This window comes from Mesitornis unicolor, unplaced genomic scaffold (genome assembly GCF_000695765.1).
Source record: "Mesitornis unicolor isolate BGI_N332 unplaced genomic scaffold, ASM69576v1 scaffold9963, whole genome shotgun sequence".
In the NCBI taxonomy this organism is placed as follows: Eukaryota; Metazoa; Chordata; class Aves; order Mesitornithiformes; family Mesitornithidae; genus Mesitornis; species Mesitornis unicolor.
Window position 1 is genome coordinate 39434 of NW_010172573.1, and position 18983 is coordinate 58416.

Here is an 18983-nt window from a genome sequence, read left to right on the forward strand (position 1 = left end):
CAGCCGGGCGCAGGGCCCAGCTCCCACGTCCGCCCGGTCCAGCCCCACTCCCATCCGTGAGCCGGGGGCAGCGCAGGGGCCTCCTGTGCACCATTTTGGGAGGAACACTGGGATTTAGGGCTGGGGCCCAATGCAGGGCCAGGGAGGGCGTTCAGGGCAGGGGGGTACGCAGTGCTAGGCTCAGAAAGGGTCAGGACACCCCTACTAGCGACAAAGGAAACCCACACGGGACACGCTGTGCGGGGCAGGAACAACATGTGTGTGTGAGCAGGACACAAAATTAACACTGCCATGTACTTAATGAGCTGAGCATGGAGAACGAGAGGCTGGAAAGGGGCAGGAGGAGGTCCCTGCACAGACAGGAGGAGATGCGGCCTTGGCGGCAGCACCCAAACACCAGCTGGGTCAAGGACCAACACCGCTCCTCTCATGCCCCTCTCAGGAGCACTGACAGTGAACACGGAAAAATGTAGATTGGAAGCAAATCTGGGTAATTCTTTCTCCTACAGCTCCCAATTAACCTTTGCAGCTCGTGGCCTCAAGAAATCATGGAGGTCAGAACAAAATATACGGCAAAGGCATCGAGGTGTGCAACTTGGAAAGGCACACGGGCTAACAGGAACCCTCTTGCTCGAGGGGGTGAACTGAACTTCAGCAAGATGAGACGTCTATTTGAGGTGGGTTATTATTTGTTTATGGGTCTCCAAATCTCCTTCTGAAGCAGCAAGGGCAAGACATCGGCAGGAACGTTATTAAACAATCTTGAGTTTTTAGTGGAAAAATAAACGCAGGTGGTAGCTCCTTCTTAGGCAGTTCTGAGGACTTTAATACCACCGCCAGAGGATCAATAGGCCTTACAGAAGGAAAAGGAAGCAAGTACATACATTTTTGTGTGATTCTGTGATGTTTGAGAAGTGCAGCAAACACAGGGGCACCAGCGATGCGCGGGAGAGCTCTGAGGTGCACACAGTGGTGGAGCAAACTCAGAGCGGGTCGGGCTGGGGGTTACTCCTGCCCGCATAGCTGCTGTAAAACCTGGTTTCACAAATCACCCTGCTGGCAACGCACACAACCTCGTTTGCCCATGGCTCTTAAAGGAAAACAAAATCAATTGAAACTGAGCTCTGTATCTCTCACAATTAAGTCCCTAATCCTAACAAATGAGCTGCAGCATGAGAACGCTTTCCATTTCCACGATGCCTGCTCTGAACAGAGATCTCAAAGCGCCTTCCCCTTCGGTCAGGCACTGCTCCAGCCCTGCCATGAGGAACCGACCACCAGACGTGTGCTCCGGCAGCTGGACCGGTGCAGGAGCATCCGGACAGGGAGAGTTGGGAACGGATGGGGATGGATGGGAGGGATGGGATGGGATGGCATGGGATGGGAGTGATGGATGCTCCACATTCACCTTCCCAAGGGAGGGCAGGGCAGGACATTCTCCTCCAGTGCCCACCATGGCCCTGCACCAGCTTCTATAACCTAACGGTTCTCTTATGCAGGGCAGCAACACCTATATCGCAACCCAAAATCAGCACAAGCAGCCCCAAATGCCCCTCCGAGCAGGAGAACACACTGGCAAGGCTGGCAGCAGGGACAGTTCAGCCCATGGGAGATATCGGAGATGGCTGCTACCACACCATGCCATGGAGATGGGCATCAGGAACCAGGGCTGACCCTGGAGGAGCACTGGCTGGAGTCTGTGTCTACATGTTTGGAAGGTTTCTTTCCCTCCGTACCACCAGGACGTGAGAGCACGGCCCGCTCAGACGCAGCACTTGAGCAGGGGTGAGGTTTGGGCAGAAGCAGCACGGTTGTGCTGCTCAAATTAAACATGAGCTGGATCTGCTGCTGAGGTGAACCCTCAGCATCCAATGGCATCCAATGGAGCCAGGGCTGTGGCGCCCGCTGCTGTCACCGCAGCTCTGCACGGATCACGGTGCAGCCCAAGAGAGGACAGCCCTGCACCCCTGGCTGCAACCCGCACCACTGCACAACCACCTTGGAGCCCTCAGCAGAGGAGCTCCCCATGCCAAAACTGGGAGAGCGAGGGAGAAGGGAAGGGCACAGCAGCAGGAGGGCACAGGCAGCGGCAGCACAGCTTGGGTGACCACACTCAGTCTTTAGGACAGCACCCGGGGCTGTGTCCCCTTTGCTTTCCCAGCGTGGAAAGGGCTTTAAGGTGCAGCTGAACAAGGAGAGCACTGAAGAGTTCAGCCCCCGGAGCTCCTCTCTTTGTGTTCAGTGAACGCCAGGAGCTCCCGGTGCTGAGCGTCTGCTGCAGCCGATGGGACCACATGGGTCCCTGCTGCATTTCGGGACACGGCCATGTGTCCTTGGTTTGCCCACCCGGCCCCATGCCCAAACACCACCTCCCACCACAGAGCTTCATTAAGAGAACGCCTGGGGCTTTGTGTGGATCTCTGTTACCCCCTGCTTCACCAGGGGCACTTGAAAACAAGTCATGATAAACTTTAATAAAAACAAAATTAAAATGATTAAACCTTTCATATCCTTTAGAGATTATCTGTTCACTGCTGGTTGGTCAAAGCAGAGCGAGGGCACAACCGCTTCTGACTTTCAAGTCAAAACCAATCCAAAAAAATAAATACCAAAGGAAATCTGCCTCTGCCAGATATTAAAGGGGAACCACGTTTATCCCTGCACGCTGCAAAGCCAGACCTCAGCAGGGCCGTGGTGTCCTGCACGCACAACAGAAAGGTGCTGGGATGGGAAATGCACTCTCCAAATTGTGGGTGGTGAAAGGATGCCAGGAGGCCACAGTTACAGATCACCCTGCAGGCGACACCGGGACAGAGCAGAGCCCTCACGGGAGCTGGCAGCACCCAAAGGGACGGATGGGCCCTCTCACAGCACCCAGCTCCTCGTGGCCTCGGGCCTCCCCGCCAAGAAGGGGACAGCGTTGCCAGGGGAGAGCGCGGCCATGGCAGGGGGGACACAGGGGACATCACAGGGGACATCCCACACCAAACCCTGGTGCACCTCACCCATGGCTCTGCCCTGCCCGCTGCGAGGGCCTGCTCCAGGTAACCACACAGCGCCAGCAGCACCAACGCTGCAGCAAAACCCAATGCTGTGCTGCACCGCGCACGGTGTCTGTGCTGGGTCGGCTCTCATTGCTGGGTGTGATCAAGTCCCATGGAAAAGTGGCGAGAGGCGCACAAAACCAAACTCATGACTCTTTTCTGAAACCCCCCATGACCTCTGTCAGACGCAGGGGAGCAACACGCATTCCTCCAGCATCAGCAATGATTCCTTTAACAGAGACCAAGTGGAGGACATCAGATCTTAATACGTTTGAGTTATTTCAAGCAGGGCGAAATATAATTTGGTGTCATCGGTTTTAATTCCTGAAGTCTTAAAGTTCCACTGGAAGCAGGGAGCCTGCAATGAGGAAAAACCCCCTCCCAAGGAGCTTCTTGCATCCCTGTTGTAATGAATTACATCAATAATTACTCCATGCTTGATGGCTGTGAGTGAGAAACGTCTTTGCACAGCTGCCCAGTCTCCAAGGTGGGAAGCACAGGACGGATCCCCGCACAGGAGGTGTCTGGGGAGGAGTCCCTTCCCCTTTCGCGCCGTTGGCTTCACACAGGGGACAACCACAAGGTCCAGGGCACGGCCACCACAGGAAGGGAGGAACCGCAGAGGAGCTCAGAGAGCTTGGCCTCAGGGACCAGGAGAAGGCGTTGTCCACGTCACAAACTACTCTGACAAACCTGGCTGATGCTGAGCCTCTCTGCTGCTCAACAGAAACCTTTGGATGCAGAGAAACCCGTTCACGCTGCACCCCACGTCCTGCACGATTCACCTCCACGTCTGGCCCTGACCACGCAGGACCTCGCTTCCCTCCCTGCTCGCCCTCACCTCTGTCCCAACAGCGACGCCTCCGCATCCCCGGGACAGCTACAGAAGTGTTTTTAGGGAAGAGAACATCAGCAAAGTGTTTCACGTGGCTCGGAGTGGAAGCAGAGCTGCAAGCACCACATGAGCGTCCAGCTGCTGCCGGCCGCGCCAAGCTGAGTTTGGTAACCACTGTTTTTAAGCCGCATGGGGTTTTCTCATCTGGCAGCTGCTGCGGCCATACCTCACTGCTGTTTACATACTTGGTTTCATTAAAAATTCACATATTTGGGTCTGCAGCCCTTCAGAAGGTTGAACACTGACGTACACAGCAGATGTGGATGGGCAGTGCATCTGGCTCAGCTTGGGGGCAGAGACAGGGGAAAAGGGGGCGCTCTGGGGTACCCCCACCTCCCACAGCTCCCGTGGGGTCCCCAGAGCAGAACCAGATCCTCCAAGCAGGGATGGGCCCGTCTGGAGTGGGACAGCGGCCGCCCCTCCCTGGCACAGCAGAGATGGCCCCGCTCACACCTGCCCTGGCCCCGTCCTCCCCAGCAATGGGGCTCCCCAGAGCCTGCTCAGGCGATGGCCCAACAGCGACCCCGTTTCAAGAGAAGATGGCTGTTAAACTGGCAGAGAGGAGCAGGATTTGGGGCTGAACCTCTGCGTTGCACCAGGAGGCTGTGGTGTCCCCCTGCGGATGTGTCCAGCCAAAATGATTCATCCACAGCTACGAGCGGTGCCCCAGGCTCAGCCTGGGCTTGGGGGAGCGCTCCCATCTCCACAAGGGCAAAGAGGTTCTCCAGAAAAGGAATCTGGAGCCGCCCTGAACAGAAGACGTTATTTTGTTTTATTTTTAGCCTTCCTACGGATTTTCACAGCGAGGATAAAGAGCTTTGTGAAGGAGTCTATAGGATGACTCACAGAGCTGAGAAATGGTCAGCATTTCCCACTAAGTATTACATGACTTTTCCACAAGTCATCTTATTCATCCCACAAAGCTCGGTGACGGCCTCCAGCCCAACTGTAAAGATCAACAACAGTGACTGTTCTGGGGCTCACTTGCCACGTTTTTTGTTGCTGTTTTTCCAAAGGCACCATCCCCATCCCCACTGGTGGTGTCCAGGCTGCGGTACCCAAAGCGCCCTGGGGAAGGAGAAGGAAACGGGCGCCCACCTCCCCCTTGCTGCGCTCCACTCCCCCAGACAACGTGGGGTGGTCTTGGGGCAGGACCCCCTCCAGCCATGGAGGATGAGCACATCCCGTACCAGCACGGCCCCTGCCACGCAAACTGCCCCTGCCTTTACACCCCGTAACCTCTGCTGCCCCTCAACGCTGTCAGCAAAGCCAGGGCTTGTGCGAGAGGATGCTCAAAACCGAACTCCTAGGTGTTATCAGACCCAAGGGGGTCTCCTGCCTCGGCTACTCCTGACCCTCCCGGATCTGCTCCCTCTCCTGCAGAGCCCAAACACGAAGGTTTCCACAGGAGGGACCCCTGCTCGGCCGGAGAGCAGCAGCACTCGGGGCCTTCTGGAAGGAAATGCTTCCAGAGCGGAGCGAAAATCTGGTGCAGGTTGTTTCCCTCTTCTTTCTATCATTATCGACTGAGTCATAAGTGCATCCATCCCCACATCTTGAGAACGGTTTGGTTTTTATTATGCGTTGGTTTTTTTCTCTTCCCTAAACCCCCTCATTAAAAATCAATTAGCTGATGGGTAACGCTGTACAGATGCTTCTGCAGCAAGGGGCTGACATCTGCAGTGGCAGCAGCCCAGCTACTACAGCAGTAGATGTCCAGAAATATCCCACAGAGGAAAATAACCCCGTCCCCAAGCCGTGTTCTTCCTGATCCACAAAACAACCCAAGGTCCAAGCCCGCACCCACTTCCCCGGCTCCTGCGTAGTCAGCACGGTGCTTGGAGCGAGAGGAAAGTCCGATTGTCCCTAATGATGCAGCCGAAGGAGGGCTGGGGTCCGTGCCCCGTGTCCATGTTACTTCCCTGCCCAGGACTTCCTCACCCCTGCTGGAAGTGGAGCAGCTCTGCGGGTCCCTCGCACAAAGGGCCCGGGGCTGCGGCGTCACCGGGGCTGCGCGCGTGTTTGCTGCGGGGAGGGAGGGAATGAGTTGCAGCTAATGTGCAATCAAGAACCATCGCAATTACAAATGTAAATGAGCAGGCAATTGGCACTGACCTTTGTAGATTGTTAGAGGACTAATTAAGGTATGATCAGACGCTCTCTTCCAACAGATTGAGATGCATCTACACAAGCAAACATCTACGCACCGCCCCGCAGACAGCGATGCTCTTCCCTACATGCGTGCACACACCAGTGAGTTCACACACGCAGATGGACCCGGTGCTGACCCTGGCACCTCTGGCACCAAACAGGGGTGGGATGGGAGCAGGGCAGCCCCACAACACCCGGCTGCAGCACTGGGGCCGTGCTGCCCTCATCGCTGCGACCAGCGGCTCGGTGGGAAGCCAGAATGGGGAAGGGTTTTCTGCCACGCACCCCCACGGGGTTGGACACCGGCGCCTGTCAAGGTCCTGCTCAGGGCCCCGGCCTTGCCCATTGCGTCTCAATAGTCTCCCAGGCCTGGGGCTCTGCAGCTCCCCCTGTCCAGGCTGGGGCTCCCGCAGGGTGGGGTTTTGCAGAGGCAGAAATGCTGTGAGGCCTGAGGTGTTTTAAGGGAGCTCAGAAAGAGCAGTGACAAGGAAAAGGGACTCGCTTTAGAAATAAACCGCAAGCTGAGACTGTATTGGTAGGGAAACCTGAATTCAAAACAAATACAATTAACTAGAATGGGAGAAAATCCCAGCGCCGGTCACCAGGGAGTGACAGCAGCATCAAAACATCCCCTGTGCTTGCAATGGGGAAAAGCGGCAAAAAGCCCCGTTCCTCTGGGCCCCACAGGCGCAGATCAGAGGAGCGCTTTCTGCTGCAGGCGTCTGGGTGCAGGGAAGGGTTTCTGTGTCACCCGTTACCACCAGAGACGCCTCGGCACAAGGCAGTGAGGAAAGCCCACCCAGAAACACCAGTAACACACTTTGAGGACGCAGCAGGGACCTGCGGGGCTGCATGGGAGGGACCAGCGCAGGGGGACAGCGGCAAAGGCCGAGCACACCCGGCCACGGAGGAACCAGGCAGCAGCGTTGTGCTGGGACCAGGCATCAGTGTGGCCTCCCGAGCACCTCGGGCTGCTCTGCTCCGTGGGTGCAACAGCCAAGGGTCAAAACCAGGGAAAACACACATCAGAGGAGGGAATTTCAGCCTCGGTATGCGCGTGTTCCTGCTACACACCAAAACGACAGGAAAGTAACAACTGCCAGCCAAATGAGACGTAACAGCAGCACTGCATAGGGCTGGGAGTTTAAACAGCACAGAAAAAAGGGAAGGGTCAGTCTGTGCGAGATCTCTATACGTGAAGAAATAACACTGAATAAATCAAAGCCCAGAAACAAATTACGCTGTGCCCTGCATCAGAACAACCGTGTCCCCACAATGGGTGCCCCGGGTGCTGGGTGATGCCCCCTGCCCTGACACCCAGCAGGAGGAAGCACCCGTTCCCCACACGTGGGGACTGTGGGTTCACCCCCAAACCCCGCTCCTGGCACTGTGGGGACCCCGCACCCACATCCACACCCACACCGCTGAGGTGATCCCGCTCGGCCTCGCGCAGCAACGGGCTGGGAGAGCCTGAAACTCCGTATCTGGGGTCAAAGTGACCTGCAAAACAGAGCAGAGGCTCCCCCGCCCTCCGCCTTAGACACTCCTATTCTTGTGTGTTTAACCTCTGAAATAAAACACGATACAGAAATTCTTAGGGTCGTGTTTGCCATCAGTTTTTGTTGAAGAACCAACGAGCTTAAAGTAAATTATCTCAAGCCATTTATAAAGTTAAAATATGTTTAAACCCAGATTTCCTTTAAGTGACTTCTCAAGCCTTTGAGTTAAAAAAAAATACATCTTTTACAATGGTCACCAAGTCCTTTTCCTTCTTGGTACCTGCATGGTCGTAATCCTGGTGGAGGTTTCTGAAGTAAAAGGCAGAGCAAACAAACATTTCTGAAGCAAACCAAGGTTTTCAAGCTTGTTCCCTGTATCCCAAGGGGCACAGTTGGTTTCTCCCCTGCGTTCACTTCGCTTTTGAGAACACCCACACCACGCACACCGGTCAACCCATCCTGTCCAAGCCCCAGTGCTTCCCAAAAGGAGCACGCAGGAGCACGGAGCGGCCGCCAGAGCTGCTGTCCCTGGGGTGGTGTGGTGGCCACAGTGCAGTGGCACTGTCACTGTCATTGTCACTGTCACCGTGACCTCTGGGAACTGTGCCGGGCCACCGAGCTCACGAGACGGGCACTGTTCTCCATGAGACTGCACCCAACTCTTCATGGAAAACCTCCAGGTTTACTTTTCGGGTGTTCAGTGACTATTTCGGACCTGTTACTGACACATGTAACAGGAACACAACCCAGTGTCAGTTCAGGAGCCGTTTCCAGACCCATGAGTGCTGCTGTCCTCTCGGTGCCCCCTGCTGTGCTCCGTCTCCATTACCTGCAGAGCCCTCAGAGCGCTCTCCTGCAGACAGAGCCGTCCCAACCGCATCCATGAGGAAAGGCCTGGCTGGAGCTGCGAGGGGCTGGAGGGGCTGCTGGGACCCCGGCTCCAGCACCACCGCAGCCCTGGAAGCATGGGACCAGTTGGCTCGGGCGGGCGCTCCCTTCCAGAGATCGTGCTATTTGCTAACATAAAACACTTCTCAGCCTTTGCATGATCAAATACAGTACAATTTCTGCTCTGCCCAGCCCAACTGTCCTCTTTAAGGCACAATTTCTCTTGCTCAATTCACAGCTGCAGCCCAGTCCATTATCAGCCCTTTCTTTATGAGCAAATGCTCCATCCAAGCCCTGCCCCTTGTGCACCTTGTCAAGAGGGGACACAGAAAGCAGGGAAACACCCACCCCTTCTCCTGCCCACCCCTCACCAGCTCCTCCTCCTGCTCCGGCGGGGCTGACACATCAGAAACCAATGCACAAGCTGGACAGGACTGCACAGACGCTCAAGATGTCACTGGATGCACTGCAAAACACCCACAGGAAGCACGGCACAGTGTTTGTTAGGGTGTCCCAATGCGACGGTACCTTCAGCCACTCACACAACATGGCACTGAGGACACCAACCTGCGCACACAGCTCTGCACCTCAGACGTGCGCTCAGCCCCGGGGATGGAGGGGACCCCTCAGCAGCGCAACCAAAACACGCTCAAGCACTGGTGCTTCAGAGCCACCACACACCAGCCCCATGGGGCAGAGCCGAGCTGGACGTCGCAGGGACAGCAGAGGCCCTGTCCCACCTCGGGCCTCCATAACACATCACTGCAGACAACCAACACCATCTCCACGGCAGGGAGAGGAACGAGAGAGCCCCAAGCTCGCCATGACACCGCACAGCACGTCCAGTGCTGCATGACAAACCTTGTCCCCAGGGCAGCTGAGCCCGGCCCTGCCTGTGCGACAGACGAGCACTCACCAGCCTCAGCCGCCGGGCACTTGCGGATGGTGAAGATCTGCCCCAGGTCTTCCTCCTCCTCAGGGAGCCCCTTCTGGAGGCGCTGCAGCTTGCGGAGGCTCTCGCTGCGCTGGTGCTTCATGGAGCGCACGTGCTGGATGAGGTTCAGCTTGGCCTTGGTGGAGTAGTTACAGAGCACGCAGTGGTAGTAGCAGCTTTCCCCCTCGACCCCGCTCTCGTGATGCTGCAGGTGCTGCGAAGAACAAGGAGAGAGACGTGAGTTTCTGTTCCCATCTCCTGCCTCCCTGGGTTTGTCCGCTGTAAAGTGCTAAAAGCCACCTGGGAATTGAGTAAGAAACCACATTTTGGCAAAGACGCGGTCAGATCAAGCCTGGTTATTCTCAAGGCACCACGTGCTACCCTGCTTAGAAGCAAGAAAAACATAAAACACTGAAACGAGCACAGGAGCAAAAACCGAGATAGGCAAGATCATCTCCTTCAGTGGAAGCAGAGCCCGGATCCAACATCAACAACTGTTCACGACCTACGCATGGCCAGTGCTTCCATATTTAAAACTGAGCCTGGGAGGGGATCCAACTCCACGTCAAACAGATAAAATCAAATTTGATAAATCCTCATTGAAAACCAAAGAATAAACCCAAAGCAACCCGAGAACACAAAGAACCCATAGATGGAGGCCTGGCAACAGTGGGGCGCGCCGCCTGCGCCGTCCTCTCCATCGCCCGGCACTCGGGGCCTGGCACCCACGTTTCACCCCTGGGGTGGGAGGAAACGGCCTGGCCCGGAGGGTGGCTGTGACAGTGACTGGGGTGAGCACACGGCATCACCGCAAGGGAAACACGCCCTGCCATCCCCTGACGCTATCGCAGCCAGCGCAGCTCATTCCAGAGCACAGAGCCTGGTGATTTGACAAACCCCATCAGTCGTCTGGCACAGAGCTCCACGCTGCCGGGGAAGCCAACAGCGATTTGATGCCGTGCATCCCAAGGATGTGGCAGTCATTTCTCAGTGCCCCAGGGAAGGGTTCCCTGCTCACAGCCTGGCACAGCCGCCCCTATTCAACCCGGCAGGGCTAGGGTCTCACAGGAACTCTCCAGTTCCCCCAGTTCAGGCTTATCACAGGCAGAGGAAACACAGAGACCCGAGACAAACGACACACATGGCTCCCAGCGAGGGCCGATTGCTGCTCCCACCACACGCAGCTCTGCACCCCCCGGCCAGCCCCAGGACCTCTCTGTCTGCTGGGTCACCCCATCGCCCCCGTCCCCACCACGCACAGGAGGAGGGGGCTTTGGACACGATCTCTGGGTTTGTCAATCAAAAATATTGCCTACGTGCAGCCAGGACCTTCTGGTACCGACTCTGACGTGCGTTATCTCGGTTACAGCTCGGATAAGATTAAAGACACATATTACCCAGCGCTGTGTGCTCAGCCAACACGGAGCAAGGAGAGCCCTCTGAGCCTAGGAATGATTAAAAATAGGATGGGAGCTGCTGCCGAGGCTTCTGATTGGAAGGACGAGGGAAGAGAATAAATGTATTCTAGATCTGGCTAATTAGACTAGCCTCTTTGGGGATCGCGATGTATTTAATTAAATTCACTGTAATATTTGAAGAATCCACTAGGGCACTAATCCCACTGGTGCCCTCAAAAGGGTTTTTGCTGTTTTCCCTCGTAAGAACTTCTTCTTCCTCTCATTTCTATTGTTTGCATGCACTCCCCCCCTTCCTGAGCCAGGAAGGGAAAAGGGCTCAAGACGCAGAGTCAAGGTTGTGCTGGGCACCTTCGCCCGCCTGTGGCGCTGGAGGAGCCGAGACCCCAGGGTGCCGAGGCCCCCGAGCCCAGTGTCACATCACACGTCCCCTCTGTGTCCCATACATCGGCCACGGGGGGCCAGGGCTGGGCAGACCCCAACACCACAGACAAAATCCCCTCTCCGGCTGTGGCAGTGACGAAACGCAGGACAAGCACATGTGGTTACTGCCTGTCGTACCGGTAAGCTGTCCCCTTGTGAGAATTTATCCGTATCACAGGAAACAAATTCAAAATATTAAACCAGAACCTTGTTAGAAGACAAATCAACTTGAAAATCAAAGGAATATATTGTTCCGAGGAAAACCAACCAACTTCTGTCAGAGAACATTGATTTCTGCAAGGCTGGGGGGTGTTCACCCCCTCCCTCTCAACGATAGGAAACTTCCAACATCTGGTTCTTCACGCATGGCATGCAAAATATTGATCAGGTTTAGTCAAAGCTCCCCTTTAAATCAGAAACAGACAGAGGAACGCTCTGATGGAAACCACACGGCTCACGAGCACGGCTTCCCCGGGGACACGGGCTGTTTCTGTACCTACAGTCGGCGCAGCGTGACACCGCGCCGCTTGCAACACCTATCCCTGCACATACAAACCACACCAAATCGACCCGGCCGCCCTCCAGGATGCGCTCGGGTCCTTGGGCAGAGCCATGTGTGCTCCACAACGCAGAGACCTCGTCCTCTCCATCTGCTCTGACCCCTGCGCCGCTGCCCCAGCCTCACCAGACACCAGTGCCCTGCTGTTCGGCCCTGCCCCACCGGAACTGCTCGATGAGCATTTTGGGCTGATTTAGGGAGTGTTGCATAGCAGCCCCCCTTCCTCTGGGTTTGGCTCCAAGAAGTTGGTGCATTTGGAGGTCCTGAACAAGAAGAGAGTTTAAATAAGCAAAACCAGTTAGATAATTCGTGCTTACACGCGCCGCAGAGCGCAGGGAGCTGGGGTGTGGAGGTGCTCCCAGAACCGGGGAGCACTGCAGAGGTTTTGGCCACACCAGGTCATGGCAGGAGCCGAGCGCAGGGGGCGGCTCGTCAGCCCCATGGGCACATCCCCAGCACTGAAGGATGCCCAGCAATCGGCTGCTCCTGGGGGTGAAGACAGACTCAGGTGAACAGTACCAGGCTTGGAGAAATGCTTCCCAGGCCAGCGAGAGCTGCGTGGGTGACGATGCCCCCGGGACACAGAGCAGACCCCAGCACCGGAGCTGGAGGGGACCAGGAAGGACCTCAGCAGCCTCCCCAGGTCTCCTGGCCCTGTGCGCCTCTGATGTGCTGCACGAGATGAACCACGCAGTCCTGGCAGGGAAGAGCCCGAGTTTTCATGGCAGTCATGGGGCTCAGCTGTCTGCTCCGGGAGCTCCATAAGCATCGGGGCCGGCCCATTCGCCTTGCTCGCCTTCCACACCTGCAGCCCCGCGTGGAGCATTCTGGCAGGGCCACCCAGACGGAAGGAAAAGAGGAAAATACGGAAGAAAAAGAGGAAAACATGGAAGAAAAAGAGGAAAACATGGCTTTTCCATGCAGCAGGTTCAAAGGATGGACTCATGCTCTGCCGCATCCCACCAACGTCCTGAAGGAGTGTTACAAACCCATCCTCCCCTCCCAGCCCCTGTTTTCCCGCAGTTTGCTGACTGTGGGGTCCACACTCGCACACCCATGGGTTTTTTGCGGTAACTGGAGCAGCCAAACAGTGAACATTGCTGCCCACCTCCAGTCAAAGGTTCCTTGGCATCACCCAGGCCTTTAAAACAGCACCACGGGGTGAGGACAAGGAGACCTGGAGCAACAAATCTGGGTCATGATTTACTCTGATGTAGCACCTGGCACACGCACAGCACTGCCCCCCCCAATTAACCACCAGTCCTGTCTCCTGAACCCGTATTTCTGTGCCCTCAGCCCTGACGGATGAGGCACCGAGCTCCGAGGTGGCCCTGGTGGCACAGGAGGGAGCCATCCCGTGCAGATGCTGAGGGAGCGGTGCTGGCCACCAGTGGGGCTCGTGGTGCTCAAACACCTGCGGGTTCCCCCCGAAACAACCCCAAAAGCCACCCAGCAAACCGGGCTTGCTCCACCAGCCCTTGAAGTCTCATTAAAAGCCAAATATTGCTCAGCCTAAAGATGGAGAGCTCAGCATGGATTTTACTGAACGTTAAATCAACCAGCAAGCGTAGCCAGCAAACTCTGTGGCACTTTAACTTTAAATAATGCAATAATTATTGAATTTCCTTTTTATAACCGAAGTGCTGGAATGTAAACAATGGGGCTGTAATTGCAGGAAGGGGGGATCAATAGAGGCAATCGTTTTCAGCCATGTTAATTGTAAATACAATTGCTCCAAGATGTCAGCCTCGTTCTTCTCGCTCCCAGAATCATCCTAACGGATGACAGAGTCCAACTTTCCCATTACAGCTGTTCGCTCCTTTAAGAGGTTCTCAATCAGCTCTGATCAATCTGTCAAGATAATGCATGGAGTAAGTAAGACTCTTCCAAACACCAGCTCCCAATCAATAGCCCGGACCTGCTTAATGAGGAGGGGCCAGGGCCCAGAGGGAGGCCCAGTCCCAGCCCTGGCAGCCGCTTCCTCCGTGGGACCGCGACACTGAGCGGCTCCTAACGAGGACATCGCTGGTGCAGGCGGTGATGAGCAGCATCCCCGCACATCTGCGGTCCCCTGGGGTCGGCGGGCAAAACCCGACAGAGATTAACAGCAAAGCAGAGCCAAGAAAGGTTGAGACTGTATTCACACCGCCCTCACCTTCTTAATTGAGCAATGGACCTGAAAGTACTAATTAATCACTCGCTACACGAGGTCCCCAAAGATGAAGATCTGTAAGGGCCCATGGAAAGCACGAGAGCATCGCTGAGACTGCTCCCGCGCACTCGAGGAAGAACAAAGTCCATGGCAAGGCCTGCGCTGCCCTGGCCGTGCCCCAGGCGAGGCACCGTGGCCAAAATCCTCCCCGAGGGACAGAGGAAGGAGACACCACGGGAGGTACGGCAGCAGCCGGGGAGGCCGCTCTCCATCTGCTTTGTCGAAACGGGAACTTTCTGCCCCCTCTGCTGCGGCCACAGGGGAGCCGCTCCTGGGCAACTGCAGCTCCAGAGAAACTTCCAGATCCCCGAAACCCTCCTAGCTCTGCCCGGGGAGGCGCAGGCGCAAGCACTGCCGTGTGTGGAGACGAGTACAGGAGCGCCCGTATTGATCTTGCTAATTATAGTGATGAAAACAAAGCGCAATCAGAGTGCATTTCCTATCAGCTGCGCTGCAAAGCGCTGCCCTCAACCTCGCCTGCTCCTGCTCCGGCCGTGGCCTGTGCCATGGGACCCACGACAGCCCCATGTGTCTGCAGGGGCACCCATGGCACCCACCAAACACCCATCCCATTAACACCACACAGTGTGCACCCTCCTGTTACACACGGGGGACATGAGGGACATCAACCAACAGGTTCTGCAGAGCAGCACCGTGCTTTGGTGATAGGAAGTTCCCCTTGCAAGGGTTTGGTGATGGGGGATTCCTCTTGCAAGGGTTTGGTGATGGGAAGTTCCCCTTGCAAGGGTTTGGTAATGGGAAGTTCCCCTTGCAAGGGTTTGGTGATGGGGGGTTCCTCTTGCAAGGGTTTGGTGATGGGGGCTCCTCTTGCGACCCAACTGAAACCTGAACTGATGACGTTTTGCTCCTCTGAAAAGCGCACAGTTCTGTCACTGTATTTTCCACAGATGCTGTCATCCCTGGAGGAACAGGACAGAAAAGCCGTACGTTGTTTTTAAAAGCAGCGCCTGCGGAGTACGGCACGGACAGCAACAGGACGAAGCTATAGAAACAGCAGGACCATTTCTGCCCCGACTCAACGCCGTCACCGAGGACGTCAGGTCCAGTCTGCTCCTTCCCCAGTGCTGGGACACCAAGGGCTGGGGATTAATTCAGCCTGATCGTTCCCAGGGCTGGGAACAGAAACGGGGGCAGAGCTGAACACAGAGAGCGGGCAGTAACCAAGAGCAGGCCCCCCCATCCCAATGCCCGGCCCTTTTTCAGTGCACGTTGTACAAACACTTGGCAATAATCAGTTCAGTGTGAGCTGGTAAGCTGTGAGCACTCAGGTGGACTAGAGCAGCCTGTGAACACAGAAAATCACTGGGTAACCAGCAAATTATACAGTGAAAAGGGCTGGGGGAACCTGAGAAGACAGCAGGATAAAAATGTGTTGTCCATATGTAATTATATGGCTGGTGAGTGATTGAAAAAGGTTTTCTGCAGCACAGACAAGACCAGGACTGCCCATACTGGTACTGGTGATGGGTGATTTCCCCGGCAGCGATGGGAACGCTCCACGCTGCCAGGGATCCCAGGAGGCTCTGTGTGTGCGAGGGCACAGCCCCAAACTGTGCTGGCTCAGACCTAAAACAACTCCCCGGCCCCTCTTTGTGTGCATGGAGTCTGCTTCAAGAACTCAGATAAAAATAGTGCTTTTTTCCTCATGTTAAGTGTTCTGGAGACGAAACCACGGCTGGCTGAAGGGAAGGCCTGAGGACCATCCACACGCGCTGCGCTCCTCACCTCATCCCAAAGCTGAGAGGCACCCGTGTGCATTGGGAAGTGGAGCAAGGAGACCTCACAAAGAAAGGCAGCGGCCCCTTGGCCTGCAGGATGGAGAGGAGGACACACGCCCCTCCAGCCACCCCTCACAGACCCTCTCATGCTGACCGGGGACGGCAGTGCCCTGCGCAGGGCACCACTCAGGGGACCCTTGTAATAACGCAGCGAAAACCCACGTGGGAAATCGAGCCAGCCACGGAAATCCACCGAGTTCAGGTTATTTAATAAAATAGTACAGACACAGATTAACTCCCCTCGCCCGGTATTTATTGTTTCATCTATCTCTAGAGAAGCTACACGCGCTAAGATAGACTGAAGATCTCCTTGTTTTCATATAGCTTCTTTATAACCTCCTACAGCAATGTACCACGCTGAATCCCAGCAGGTAGCTGTACAATAACAACAACAACACACAAGACGATTTTTTAATCCTCTCCATAAATCGAAGGATATCAATACCAAGGAGACGGACGACACCACCTCTCCTCGCAGACCCAACGAGGAGGCCCAGGCTCATCCTCCACCCACGGTCCTCATGTTGGTGAGAAATGCTCTCCTCTGCTCCCAGTCCATGCAACCTTGGCCAACCAAAGCCCAAACTCTGTGTTCCTGCTGTGCCAATGCACCCCAGCAGCACAGAACTGCACACCTCTGGGCACAAAGACATCAGCCCTCCCAAAACTGCACCCGCTGTGGTGTGTGGTGGTACCTCCTCCACAGACAGCGTCACCAGGACCATCGTCCACCCCCGAGCTGTGCCCTTCTCCATCATCGCACACCACATGGGCCTTCCCTTCGCCCAACACCGCGACCGAGCCGGCAGAGACATGCACCGGGCACGCCAAGAGCCGCTCAGCACAGGGACAGGCGGCGGTGGTGGTGGTGTAGCTGTGACAGTCGAAGGTGCGGGTGGCACTGGGGTTTTCAAGAGCAGATGGTGCGGGAGAGCCAAAGGACGGTGCGGTGGATCAGTACGACAAAACAGAGGGAGGAAATATAAAATACCCCTTGAAGATGCAATGAGAACCGGCGGAGCAGGACCAAGCCAGCACAGCCCTTCCCGGAGGGCAGCCCGGAGCCCGGCCGGTGGTGCCGGTGCTGTGCATCAGCCAAGCCAGAACAGCGCAGCACCGGCTGTTTCAGACACACGCGGCGGAGCTTCATTAAGCGCCTGCGAAACACACAAACAGAACACGGAGCACCACAGAAATGCCCATGAGAAAATAAATAATTCTTCATTCAGTGAAAGCTTTGGATTGTATTAGACAAAGCCTGGGGCAATGTAATGAAAGAGGAAGATAAAAAGAAACGGAATAATTACTCATTCACAGAATGAGGCAAGAATCCTACTGGAAAAATATGTATGGAAATACTTATAATTAAAAACTGAAATAATGCCTGCACACAAAGGGCTGAATTAAGGCAACCTGAAGCCTGGTATTTTCTGTGTTTAAGGTAGTTGTGAGGGCTCCCATGAACTGAACGGACACCAACGTGCCTGCAGAATTCTGTATGGAAACTGAGGCGACTGCTCCGTGACCCACACCACTGAGCATCGCTTGTGAGGAAAACCTGTTGAGGAGGAGCCTCCCAGCTATGGCCTCTCCCAGATTTCACCAGAAGATCAGACGGGTTTTCTAACCTGAGATTCTGAGACCTAATTCAAGGGACGCTGTCAGGCACCAGAGCTCCAGCCAGGGCCAGGCTGCAGTGGTCCCTCCCTCCTGGGTTTATGAATCCCCCTCCCCACGGTTTTGCTCCACAGCCCAGGGAAGGGTCCTGGTCCTGTTTGGGTTCCCCATGACTGCGAAGCTCTGCCTTGGTGTGCAATGTCCCATGCATATCCACACCTGATCGGCTCACAGTACACTTGTGTGGAGGGATCTATGCGAGACCAGGATTGCTCTGAACCGCAAAAAAAATTTTCCCTCCCAGACCGACTGCAAAAATGGAGAAAACTGAGCTTGTGGAAGTGCGGCGGCACAACCAGGATAAAGCCCGAGATGATAAATGTCTCTGCTCCTCGGCACTGCCTTTGTTCCGCTGGATCTGCATCCACGTGTGCATTTGCCGTACACAGGTACGAACTCCTGGGAACATCCACGCACAGTATTTATTGGTTTTAGCAACTCTGGATCCGCAACCCGCAATGTGAAGTCTGCAGAGACACAGACAGGGTAAATGATAAATACTACGAAGGCAGCAGTAATCAGCATTAGGAGGACTGACCGACTGCTACAACCGGGAAATCAAATGGAGGCAGCAAAATCCTTTTTGGGAGCAGCGTCCACTCCTGGCAGAGAGGTGTGGAGAGGTGACAGGTTTCTAAATCCCATTTATGGAACTGCATAAGTAACTCCCTTCCTCCAGTAGCCCCACGACTCTCACTCCTGTGATGGTGTGGGATTAACGTCCTTGCACAGACACCGGCTCGGGGTTCACGCGCGCTGTCAAGGGACAGAGCGTGGGTTTCACATCCTCTGATCCACCTGATCCATCTCAACAGGGCTGTCTGGGTACGGCACTGCACAAACCCCAGGTAACCAAGCCCAAGGGGCTGTGAAAGCAAGAGCCAGGCTGCTCCTCTGTGGAATGACAGAAACACGCGCAGGCAGACAAGAGCTGTGTGTAACGCAGACTCCGTGACACAGAAACACCTCCACAGAGGGATCACTACAGCTCAAACCAGCAGCTCTCAGACTGGGACACTTGGGCTTTTCGCTGGAGAGGACGCAAGGTACCAGTGACTCTAGAAGAGCTCCCAACTCTTCCTCACTGCTCTGCTCACCCCGCCTAGAGATCTTCCTTCCTCCAGTGCATATGTGAAGACCAAAACAACTCTTTGAGTCAGTTTCCCAGGACAGGATGGTGGATCCAAAACGTTGGGACCTGGTGCATTAGGGGTCTGGGAGGACAGCCTGATGGGGATGGGGCCAGCGCCGAGTCTGTGCATGGCACCAGCACTGCCCTGGCTGCAGCTGGCCCAGGGACACCAGCAATGGGCGCAGAGAAGCCTCTCACAGAGGGGGGCAGCTCTCGCCCCACGGAGGGGCAGGGAGCAGCCCCACGCAGAGGGTCCCCACCCGAGGGAAGCTGGGGACGCCCTGGACCCCTCTGGGGGGGTCTGTGGGGCCGCCCACAGCCGCGGCACATGGGGCCCTACCAGACGCGGGTGCTC

The 18983-nt window shown here is 55.7% G+C and overlaps 1 protein-coding gene across 1 annotated transcript in view; it reads right to left on the reverse strand.

The window, feature by feature from the left end:
* Window positions 1–18983, reverse strand: part of LOC104537530 (zinc finger homeobox protein 3-like) — a gene marked incomplete at its 3' end in the record, with an annotated part of 68982 nt that overhangs the window by 39427 nt on the left and 10572 nt on the right. Inside the window, exon 2 of the mRNA XM_010180435.1 lies at window positions 9394–9625. Within this exon, the coding sequence (XP_010178737.1) occupies window positions 9394–9625 (232 nt within the window). The remainder of the gene's footprint in view (window positions 1–9393; window positions 9626–18983) is intronic.